This window comes from Atta cephalotes (assembly GCF_000143395.1).
Source record: "Atta cephalotes unplaced genomic scaffold scaffold00043, whole genome shotgun sequence".
In the NCBI taxonomy this organism is placed as follows: domain Eukaryota; kingdom Metazoa; phylum Arthropoda; class Insecta; order Hymenoptera; family Formicidae; genus Atta; species Atta cephalotes.
Window position 1 is genome coordinate 906,746 of NW_012130107.1, and position 12,469 is coordinate 919,214.

The 12,469-nt window shown below is 33.4% G+C and overlaps 1 protein-coding gene across 1 annotated transcript; it reads left to right on the top strand.

The window, feature by feature from the left end:
* The first annotated feature begins 10,866 nt into the window (after positions 1-10,866).
* LOC105622269 (signal recognition particle receptor subunit beta) lies at positions 10,867-12,172 on the top strand. The gene is made up of 4 exons (XM_012203689.1): positions 10,867-10,966; positions 11,333-11,499; positions 11,593-11,732; positions 11,836-12,172. The coding sequence occupies exons 1-4, from the start codon at positions 10,870-10,872 to the stop codon at positions 12,170-12,172; spliced, it is 741 nt and encodes a 246-aa protein (XP_012059079.1). The 5' UTR covers positions 10,867-10,869.
* Positions 12,173-12,469: the final 297 nt, after the last annotated feature.

Below are 12,469 nucleotides of genomic sequence, written 5' to 3' on the forward strand. Positions count from 1 at the left end.
AATGAAAGTACGCACAAGCGCGCCATTGCATCGAACCCTTCAAAGTCGTGAAACTTCTAGACGCTTTAAAAGCATCGTGCGACCACCTGGCTTTTATTTTGTTTTATTACTTTGAAAGAAAGTAGATTCAACTCGCGCCATTGAATATCTGATAGAAAACTGCGAATTGCTGAATAATTCACGGGAGTGCAATCTGCGTGGGTGGGACTCGACATTTCCTTGTATTTCGTTCATTACGTGATTCTTTTATCGTTTTGTTTAATAGTCTATATTTCAAATGTTTCATTAACATACAATTAAATAATATTATCTGCAATCTACTGTATAAATTATTTATTATTTTGTTGCACGGAAAGAACGATTTTGTCGAAAGATTTAAAATTTTACTAGATCTGAAAATAATTTTGTTAAAAGTTCAATTGTTAGAATATCAAACTTTTTTGCAACATTGCACGTCATTTTTTAATTTCTAGCATAATTTTTTTGATGATCAAACAAAATTATTTTCAGACTTGTAGACTTGTTCTAGCAAAATTTAAATCTTTCAGCAAAATCATTCTTCCTATATGGAGATACAATCTTTTCAGCTAAACTTGAAAAATTTCAATAACTGACATTTGACTAATATAATTTAAATAAGATCTTTAATTATTTAACTTCATATGAGAAATTATTCTCAAATATATTATCTCATAAAGTCACATCAAAAATAAAAAATAATCTGTCTTCTTCTCTATTTTCAACTGTCGACTTTCAAATGCAACATCAAAGAATGATCTTTGTGTAACAAGAAAAATCGCCGGCCGTGAGAAAATTCACGTAAGACCGTCTGTGGGAGTTGATCAAAAAAATTTTCTCAACACAGGTGATGCCTCAGAGGTAAGATCTAGGAGTTGACTCCCCCTCCCGTTTAACCCTCGGACGCAGCGAACCCTTAAGGGACCACGATCTCGAACTTCTATTCTCTCTAGAAAAATCCAGATTTCGTGAAATTCTATATTATGTACGGTTCGTCAATGATGCTTTGTTAGGCACGAAGTGACACGCGGCAACCCGAACGGCGTTTTGTCGAACCCCAAAAGGATTTTCTTTTCTTTATCGAATCTTGAAACGGAAGTCGTTTCGTTCACCTTTAGGTTAATCGGTTATTTAAAAATATTGATGTGCGATCAGAACTCGATCGATCCAAATATTGATCTCGGAAAAACAATAATCCTCCAAACTTCTCGCACACAAACAGTACATAAATAGAGCCCAAAACGTTAAATTTGTTAAGTTTTAAGTCAAAAGCTTTAATACTATAGAGGATATGTGATCATATTTATTAATATAATAAACGGAGACAAGAATTCTTTGAAAAAATAATCAGCATTCAAAAAAGCTATATGCGAGTTATCTTCACGTTCATCGTTAAATGCTAACATGAGCATTGAAGTTTACTCAACAACGCTTTTGTAAACATTGAAGTTTATTCATTAGATATCAGGTTGTTTCCCACCCTGATATAAACTATTATATTTCACAAAACATCGATATTTAACAATGTATGAAGAAGCAAAGATAAGACACGCAAATCTTGTGTTGGTATGAAATTAGCCCCTCAAAATTGCTTTTTCTTCTTTATTAATTTTTTTACCAGAAGTGTACAAACATTCAAAATGTGCATACATGTGCAGACAATGAGCAATCAAATGACGATAGAGCCATAGAAAATTCATTTTTTTTTAATTTGAAAGGCCAATTTTACACATTGTGTAAATTGTATGACTTCTTTGAAGAAAATCTTCATGAATAGCTATTATGTTCTTTTTTTAATCTTTTTATCTCTAGCTTTAAAAATCGAAATACTTAACTTATAATATTAAAAAAGTAATGCAGTTGTATTAACATATCCCCAGAAAGTATCTGTTTGGTTCATTCGTGACATAAACTTATAGATGGACAGATATAGCGCAAGAAATGCTCTTCCACTGAAAGAGCACCAAATCATACAGATCAATTCTTTTAGAGACTTAGGCTTCAGAAACCCGTTTTTCGCCGTCTTTTTCCACCTCCGCAATTCCCGCGACGCGTAAGCCCTCAATTTTCGCACAATGGAGAGTCTCGAGATTCCTTATAAAAAATTGACGTACAATGGTGCTTTTGTCCGCACGTTTACCCCATCCGTCCGATTGAATCGGATGATTTTTTTTCTTGTACCGATTCCACGTGGAACGTCCAAAAATCGGGCAACGTTCATGAAAAGGTTAAGGCCTATTATTCGAGCATCGCGGTGCAGCCATTCATCAAATTTTTTTTACGCGAGTGTCGCCCAGCATTTCTAATATTTTACGGTAAAGATAAGGAAAAATTTATATATTTATGGTAAGATAAAAGATACTAATGTCTTAGTACAAATTAATGTTTCTTACATGCAAAACCTAAAGTATATTATTAATTTAATCATGTAACTGTAATTAGTATAACGCTAATTATTTTTAAATTTTTAGTGTATATAGAATTGTGATGATAAGAAGCACAATATAAAAAAATTGTGAAAAGAAAATGAAGCACGTAAATACAATATATAGCAATAAATATGATTCGAACATCAGACAGAGAATTGACGATATAGACACCAATGATTTGAAATGTCGCTCGTAGAAGGACTGCTGACAGATTTTATAATATCGAATGAAACGTTTTGTGACTGTTACGTCTAAGAGGACTGTAAATTACAATTTGTAACCTCCCTTTTCGTTTTATTATTCAGGACCTGCAAAAAAAACTTCTTGTGCTTCAGGCTTTAGACTGGGATCCAGAAACAGTTTACACCTATGGTTTCTAAATGCCTTAATCCGTCACTGCGTTCGCAGGACGTAAATCGCGTTTGCGACATTATTCCTATGATGAAGGCTTCATATGTGTCATAAACTACCCTCCATGCGACGAATTTGTAACGTTTTATTAGCGGAACGGGCAGCAGCAGCAGCAATGTGCGTTTGCGAGAAGCTACTATGTGCACGTTTTAATAGGCCCGACTTTGTTCTCATGAGGGCCCCCCATCAGAAGCCGTTATTCATCCGATGGAGATTTACGTTCCTGATACTCATACGAGAGAAAAGATACGTACAAGGATGCTACCTTTATGATCGGTTTTGTTACAAAGTTGATTCTTTATATGCCGTGCTTTTAGCGGCTCACAAAGACGGGGTAGAAAAGAGGGATGTCTTCAAAGGATCGCTTCTCTGACCAGCAGTTTGATACTCGTCGAGTGCACATTGCAGAAATCTCGCGATTCTCTCCACGACGAATAGTCTCGGTATAAAAGTTTTGCTCTTCAAAAATGATTCGCATTGAATAAAACGATCCAAAACAAATGTGAAATTGAAATTTTTAAATAAACAATGCCTTCATCGAATTAAGAGTATAATCATGATTTTGTACAAGAAAAATGGTACTTTATATCCAGTATATCTGAATTTGATAAAAAATTTTTCATACACAGAAAAAACGATTTTATTGAAATATCTAAAAATTTAGCTATATATACAGATCTGAAAATAATTATATTAGACCAAAAAATAATTACAAAAAATCTCAAGCATGATGAATAATAGTACAAAAAATTTTAATATTCTACTAGCTTGAACGTAATAATTGTTTTGATAGTCCAGTAGAATTATTTTCAAGTTTATATTTAACTAAATTTTTAGATACTTCAGCAAGATCGTATTTTCATATATAAATTTTAAAAAAAATGTACATTTATGTGCAATCTCAGAGACAATTATTCAAGTAGAAATTTTATAAATAGGCTTTTATCAATTTTTCCTTAAGTCAAAGTCGTTATTATTCATAATCGTGTCACTTATCTGATTAACGATACATTTTTATCTTTGACTCCAATACCTGTCTCGCTAATAGAATAAGCGACAAGAATTACTGTATTGCGAGTGAATTTTTAACTTCCTGTGTCTAAATAACCAATACCTGTGTTTCTACTTCAGCTTTAATTCACTTAGAAAGCAGAGAAAATTATAATTAAAATAGTTTTATCGTTTATATTGCTTCCTTCGTATAAGAGATGCTGTCATGCGGAAATTTGAAGATCACTGTCATGAGATAAGTATAACACGCAATGCAATTACTTCCCGTCCGAAAAGGAGACGTGAGATCGAAATGCCGTAACACGCGCACGTGAGACTTGCAATTCGCACCCCGTAATTATTCGATCCAGGGAATCCATTAGCGTGGCGTGGCGTGGCGTTAACCCCACAGGTGCAAGAGCGCAAACGGCGATGTAATCACTGCCGCACACGGAACATGGCCGAATCCGGCAAAAATTAATCCGATCAGATTAGCCGGACCATAATAATTACGTGCGAAGCGTTAACGCGGCAAGTGCTCCCATTCGTTCCGAAACAAATGGGCGGTTTGTTTCACCCCTTTCTTTCTCTTGACTCTCACGAGTTCGCTAAATCGATGAATTAAATCAGATTCATCGTGCGAGAAATTATAAGAACCAAATGCTACTTCGCTACTCTTAAACGACGAGGGATTTTTCGCTATCAGTACACGATCTGAATCTTTCCAATTTCAAAGTGAATTTTATAAGGTGAGAGGAAAAAGAACACACGAGATATAATTATATATAATTATAGACATGTACACGCGTGTTTCAGAGGTATTATATTTTACCTGTCATAACTACCGCGATACCGATTACACATGTGGCACGTCTCTCCCTTCAAAAATTGATAAATTTTCTCTAATTTAGTAATTTAAAAATGCGACACATGCTCAAGCGACCCTTCTCTTTCATGATCGTCCTGTAAGATTTATTTCTCCGCAAAATAACTATCAAAGTTGGCAGACCATAATATCAATCTACATATTCCATATGAACATCAATCTCAGCGCAGTGCAGAAACTTGGTATCAATTAGCTGGATCAAAAAAATTGAAAATAAAAAAATTTATCGATCGATTTTTAACCTTTCTTTGTACATTGATTTTACACTGAAAGAAAAGATTGGCTGAATATGGCATAGCATTTTAAATTGTTTGCAGCAGCCAATTTATGGTTGCATTAGTCCGCAAAATATCAGTATAAGTTTTTGATAAATTAACGCAACCAAAAATTGGTTGTTGCAATTAAAAATGCTATGCCATATTTTACCATGTAATCTGCAGTAGCCAATCTTTTCTTTCAGTGCCTACAACATAAAAAAAGATTGAAAATCGATCGAAAAATTTTATTTGAAATTTTTTTGATCCAGCTAATATGATTCATCCAGATACCAAATTTCTCACCGCGTTGTCGAGATTGATGATATGGAATGATGTCCGATATTCAGCCAATCTTTTCTTTCAGCGCAATATTCCATTATTTTAAAGCTGTCTTAAGTAATATCTTAAGATGCTAATACAACTCTCTGATTAGTTCATCTTAAATTTATAAAGATAATTTTTAGCTTTCTAACAATAAGCTATTACCTAAGTTTTAAGTCGTAAGAAATTGACCAATCACAGTCGAATAATCAAAAGAAGAACAGTCGAGACAATTTCTTTGGTTTAAAACTTAAAAGTAAAAACTTGGGTAATGGCTTATCATAAAAAACTCATAAGAATCGATTATGAATACCGGTCTGTGATTGGTTTATAACATCTCAAAATTATACTTAAAACCGTCTTAAATATAAGAACTGACTTTGAATACCGGTCTTAGGCCCTACGAGAATATCTCCGCATAAGAGAGTCGAGAACGCAGAGAATTTATGTTCGGCGACTTATTTGGCGATATTGTTTACGGGCCAGGAAGAAGTCCGCTCATCGCTCCTTTTTTGCGATATAATTGCAGATTTCTGCGCGCTCGTACGCCATCAGGGCGGTCCTTTTTTTTGCGGATCTTCTCTGTCCTGTCGTAAGAAATTCGCGCGTATTCTACCATTTCTACCTCGGTGGACCCCAACTCGGTCCCAACGGCGTCCTTTTTTTGCCCGTACTTTATCACACCGCCGTTCTTTCTTGCGTGATTCCCTCCTAACGCGAGATCTTGCTTTTACGGTAATCCGTCCGTCGATTTGTGTCTCCATTTTTACGTTTCCTTCTGCAGAATTGCGAGAAAGCATAAGCACTCTTCGAAACTTAATCGGTCGTTTCTCTTTCTTCTGCTCATTCTCCTTTCATTTGAGTAGAAAGAGCAGAAAGAGCAACCGTCACGATTACGACCTATAAATAACGTTCGACTGAGCACCGCAATCGATAAAATTATTTTTGGGAAGGCGCGAACCATATCTTCGATTACACCGACGGAATCGAGACTAAATGACGCTTCGTTCGCAATATAAAGCAAGATCGGTAACGAGGGCAGCTCTTCTTGAACACCTCCGAAACCTATCATCTTCTCGTGCCGCGATAAAAGAGAAAAAGAGAGAGGCTCGATCGTGCCACTCGATAATTGATACATACTTAACAAGAGAGGATCGGCGTGAGAAGCGTAATTAAGAACGTGTTGGCGAATTTATAGCGGCTCTTTGGGACGTGTTATTACATAAAAAATATCTTGGCGCGCGACGACATGTACTCGTATTTCGCTGCACGCGGCAACTTATCAGCATTTTATAATTAAAATAATTTTATAAGTAAAAAGTCCTTCCACAAAATAAAGTTGTAGAAGAAAAAAGAGGAAAAAAGTTTATCATAAAATTAACTGTTAAACATAAAGTAACAGTAACATTGCATTAATATTATAATTGTATATTTTCTTCTCAACAATATATAATTGTTATGCATAATATGATACATCAGATTCTGCGCATAATGGAGGAATTTGGAATAAATATTAAAGAATTAATATTATAGAAATATATTATAGAAATAAAAAAATTAGAAATAAAGATTAAACGTTATATATAAATATGATATGTCTTATATCATATTTATTATATCCATTGTGTGTGCGCGTTTACTCTCTATTCTTTTTTTATTTCTCTAATATTTAATATTTATTCCTGTTCCTATTATTTCTTTCATTGTGCACAGAACCTTACATTTATTGAATGGGGAATTATAATATTAATGTAATGTTACTATTATTTTGTATTTAATGGACAATAATTAGATCATTTACGTCACTTCTTAGGAGTCTACAAACTGGAAAGTAAGTTTTCCAAAAACTATCATAATAAACACGTGTACGAAAGAGAAAAAGCTTGAAAATCCACGCTGTACTCGAGTACAGAATAAGAAATTTTGTTGCAAAATTAATTAATTTACGTCACTCTCCAGAAACAAAGAGAAGAACTAGTTACGATATGTAAAAGAAAGAAAAAAGGAGTTGCTCCTTAAGGACCCACGCTGTACTCGAGTACAAGAGACATTTTCTCTGTAGCCTTTTACAGTTTAAAACGCCGAGAGATAAATTGAGAAAGATTCGACTCACCGTTGAGGAGTACGGTCGGCAGGATCGCGTGAGCTGGAATCTCTAGGGACGGTGGGTAATCGATGTGCAGGAGAGCCGAATGTCTCGACGATCTGCGGGACGGAGAACTGACGGACAGGACGCTATCCCGGAGGGGACGTTAGCGGCGAAGTCGGGTCCGGATGTGCATCTCGCGATCGATGCAATAAATTCACGAATGCGGTGGACGAGTTGACGGAGAAGTGCGTCCGTGTTTCGCGTCGGTCTTCTTCCTTGTTTGCCACGAACGGGAAACGCGAGCACGCGGGGCTCAGGTTCCGTGTCCTTTTCTGTGACCAGAATGAATGTACGCTCGAAGGATTATACTCGAAGATTCTCCGTGCCTGAGAAACGACGCGAACAATCTGTAAAAGAAGGGAAAGATCAGACATCATTGCATTCCACGTGGAATGTCGAGCTATTCGTGTAGATTTTCGCTTTCTTACAGTTCACCACAACGTCTAGTCAACACTAACTATAAAGCAATGAAAACATCTGCACGGAAAGAACAGTTTTGCTGAAACATTAAAAAATTTAATTAGATATATTTGTATAAATCGAAAGATAAATTTTATTAGACTATCAAAATATATCATGTGAAAAACCCAAGTTGATGATTAGAATATCAATATTTTTTTACATTGGTCACCATGCTTGAATTTTCTACACAAATATTTTGATGAATTAACAAAATTATTTTCAGATCAGTATCTAACTAAATTTTTAGATATTTTAGTAAAATCGTTCTTTTCTTTTCATAATTTCTTATTCAACAATATAACTGTTATATTACGCAATGTATTGTATTACATTTATATTATTGCGAAATTATAACATAAATGTTATTTTTAGGCTGCATTTCATTTAGTGCTTATAAGGCTTCATTTGTTCCTGTTTATCATTTGATAAACAAGGATGAAATGATTCCAAGAGCATTGTGAGCGTTAAATGGCACACAGACTTGAACTTGATTCCACAAATGCAAGATTAATGCTCTTTTCCACTAACATAAATTAACTTTAATCTCGGTTTAACTTACTCTTCTAATCTTTAGAATTAGAAAAAGACGAAGAGTAAGTTGAATCGAGATTAAAGTTAATCTACGTTGGTAGAAATGGGCATAACTTTATATTTTTTCAGTTTAATAACTTTCTGTTTATCTGTCTCTAATTCTTAAAATTTTATATTTTTTATCTAATGAACAATAAAGATAAAATGATATTACTAATAGCGCGTTCCCCGAATGCAGCCCAAGGTGAGTTTTTAATTCATCGATTGATTAATCACATTATGCGCAAATGCAGCTTTTACGGAAGTTGCATTTATTACACTCTAAATTCCTTATTACGATGTAAAGTGCGTTCAAGAAGACACTATATTAGCACTATTTGTTATTCTATCTTCATTTTATATCTAATAAATGATGAAAAATAGAATGAGAAATGCAATTATATAATAGAATGATGGTAATAAGAAAGTGTGAAAGAATAAGCGAGTTAAGAAGAATTGTCCCCTTCTTGACTTATATACGCTGAAGCAAATAAAATATTCTATTCTATTCTGGCGGTAATATCGCCTCTTCTCTCTTCGAATGCAATCCTAATTGATGTATAGCCTAAGTGAATATGGCAGTCATTTTTGTTGTCAGAATCTATCGAACTCTATCCAAGCAAAATAACAAGTCATTATGATATCAAAATAATATCGAAATGATTCCAAAATGATCATTAAAATTTTTCAATCATTCCCAATCCATTTTATCATTTTGATATTATCATGATCAATGATTTGTTGATCTGTTTGAGTATCAATATCGAAATCAGGGCACTTATGGAATAAGTCGGAATAAATTCCGATCGGAATTATTCAATAATTATTCCTTAGATTTTTATTGTACTTTCTATTTAAAAAAACGGAATAATTCCAATTGGAATTCATTCCGACTTGTTCCATGATATTAGATGCTCAGATCCGATTTCTATTTTTCATTAATACAAATCTCAGTTTCTCGTCGCAATTTGATGACGTCGAGGTACCGAAGAAATCAATTGATAAAGATCACGTCGAAACGTTATTTATAAAATTGTGACAACCAAATTGCTCATCGAGGGAATCGCGCTGCCATGTTCACTTCGGTCGTTTCGTGGTTTGGGCAGACACGAGCTGATCGCGAAATAGTGATTAATCACGATTCCATGATTAATCGACATAACGAAACGATTACCTGTTGTTTTGTGCGATCTTTCCGATGCTCGTTGCACGTACTTGCACCATGACGCAGCTGAGACAAATAAACAATCGCGAAACGTGAAGATTGCCTGTTGCGCGATGTGACAATGTTCGTTAGGGTGAAATCACACGGTGCAGAAAACGACTGCGGAATAGAGAATACGTCATAGAAGCAACCAATCAGTTCCAACCAATCAGTTCCAACCAATCAATTCTTCTGCGTTGTTCCGCGAATAGCGGAATAATTGATTGTTTCAATAATGCATTCTCTATTCCGTAGCCCTTTTCCGTATGATTTCACTCTTAAGAGCAAACCGCGCGAATTATGTACTTATTAAAACAAAAATTTAAATTAAATACGCGATGAAGTTAGCAGCGTCACGCGTTGCAAATTTTAAGTAATACGAAAAGTCTATTATTTATTTATCATTCATTAATTGTATATATAAAGTTTTTACAGTGTGACCGTTGTCTACTCGACTATTCCGTCTAAACAGCGACATCTTTACGAAACTCATGCAAACTGTTCAAACTTATCTTCAATAAATTCTTGCTCTAAACCAATAAAACGCTGTTTGAAATCTATAATATTAGCGATTGGTAAATTATCGTGTCAATAAGCTTTGCAAGTAATTGTAGATTTTTACATGACTAATCGATAAATATGTTTTACAATTGTTTAGCACAGATGTCACAATTCATTTTTAAAAATCATACATTTCGATAATATATATATTGTAAAGGTAGCTTTTCATGCCGTTGCTCGACGCTCATTTTCGGCGTCAAAATAAGACACGTGATAAAAATGGACGAATATCAAGCGTCAATTTTGATTACGTGACCTATTTTGACATTGGAGCACAGACTCTTGCATAATGCATAATGCATAGTGCATAAGAGAATCAACCAATCAAAATTCTTCTTTTCCATGGAATGAGAGGAAAGGAAAGATTCTGATTAGTTGATTCGCTTATGCATTATACGTTGTGCGTTATACAAAAGTCTGTGCTGCGGCATATGTCCATGAGAGATTGAAAATAAGCGTCAGCTATACATAAAAAGGCACCTTAATTGATTACGAGTTTCTCTTAGTATATACTTCGTGTATATAACCTTAGAACTCAGAATTCACATCTGTCGACTGCGGCATATGTCCATGAGAGATTGTAAGATTCGAGAGAATCGCTAATCACAATTATGAAGAAATACGTAGAACAGTTATTAAAAGGAGATGACAGTTCACAGTCGCTACATCTAGCCTTACTGGTTGCTGCATTTATTCTTATAACATTAGGTAACTGGCATGTTTATTCACAAGTGTTGTAATATTGAGAATGTATTACTTTTATTTTATAAATTATCTTATTGTGTTTTATTATTTTATTATTTTATTATTTTTATTTCATATGCTTTTTAATATCTTTAAAATTACTATGGTTTATTTGTTAACTTATGTGTGTGTGTAAAAAGAAATAATTTTTTAATTTTTCTTCTTGACATAAGTTTGTAGGATTTGTTTTTCGAATAATTTTAACTGAATTAATATGGAAAGAATATTTTTTCTGTGTTTTAATTATTTGCTTACATATAATATTACATCATTCTCTTATACATAATATATTTTTATTAAGTACTACTTTAATAAAATTAATGTTTGTAGTTTTATTTGTATTTTGGCGCAAGAGAAAATCTAAAGGTAATATTATCCTTTTAACGGGCCTTAGTGACAGTGGAAAAACATTGATCTATGCAAGATTATTATGTTCTCAATTTGTCAAGACATATACATCTGTTAAAGAAAATATAGGAGATATTACGATCAACTATGTAAGATTTAAACAATATTTTGTGATAAACTAGATTTATAATTATATGGTAGTGTATCTATATTGTAATTGTTCTTATAAAAATTTTGCTTAGCGTTTTTTAAGAATAGTGGACATTCCTGGAGATGAACGACTACGTGGCAAGTACTTCGATAAATATAAATCATCTGTCAAAGGTCTGGTTTATATAATTGATGCAGTGACTATTCAGAAGGAGATCAGAGATGTGGCTGAGTAAGTATAAAATTTAATGAAATTGATTTTATATTTTTAACAAAATGTTTCATATAAATTTTGAATAAATCCTAACATTTATATGATTAATATTTTTTTGCAGGTATCTGTATAATTTGTTATCGGATCCTGATATACAAAAAAATGCTCCTGTCCTTATAATGTGCAACAAGCAAGATCAAACTATGGCTAAGGGATGTTATGTGATAAAAGCATTATTGGAAAAAGAAATGAATCTGTTGCGTATGACAAAGACTAGCCAGTTGGAAGCCACTGACGCATCGTCGACAAATATCTTTCTTGGGAAACAGGGAAAACATTTTGAATTCTCGCATTTAGATTCGCAAATTGATTTTGTAGAGTCATATGCATCAAATGATGATTCTCAAATGTCAGCTGACATTGAAGAGCTTAAGAAGTGGTTAATTAAAATAGCGTAATAAATCGCGGATCCAATCTTACTAAATATAAATTATTGTAAGTAACTTTGTAATTATATCAGAAAATTTTTTTATTAAACTTTCAGAATCATTATATCACATTATGAAAGAAACAGATGTTTATTTAAATATAACTTCATGATCTTCGTTTATATTTATCCACAAATTAGCATATATATATATATATATATATATATATATATATAAAAATTGTTGTATAATATACTACTACTATAAGTAGTTATCGTTAGTTAGTTGTCGTTTACGTTTAACTTTAAAGTTTTTAAAAGTTAAGGT

Bases quoted from the DNA above. Each gene is read 5' to 3' on its own strand.
- LOC105622269 (XM_012203689.1), top strand. From the start codon at position 10,870: ATGAAGAAATACGTAGAACAGTTATTAAAAGGAGATGACAGTTCACAG. The intron at 10,967-11,332 runs GTAACTGGCATG...TAATGTTTGTAG, and splicing joins ATTTATTCTTATAACATTAG to TTTTATTTGTATTTTGGCGC. The intron at 11,500-11,592 runs GTAAGATTTAAA...AATTTTGCTTAG, and splicing joins GAGATATTACGATCAACTAT to CGTTTTTTAAGAATAGTGGA.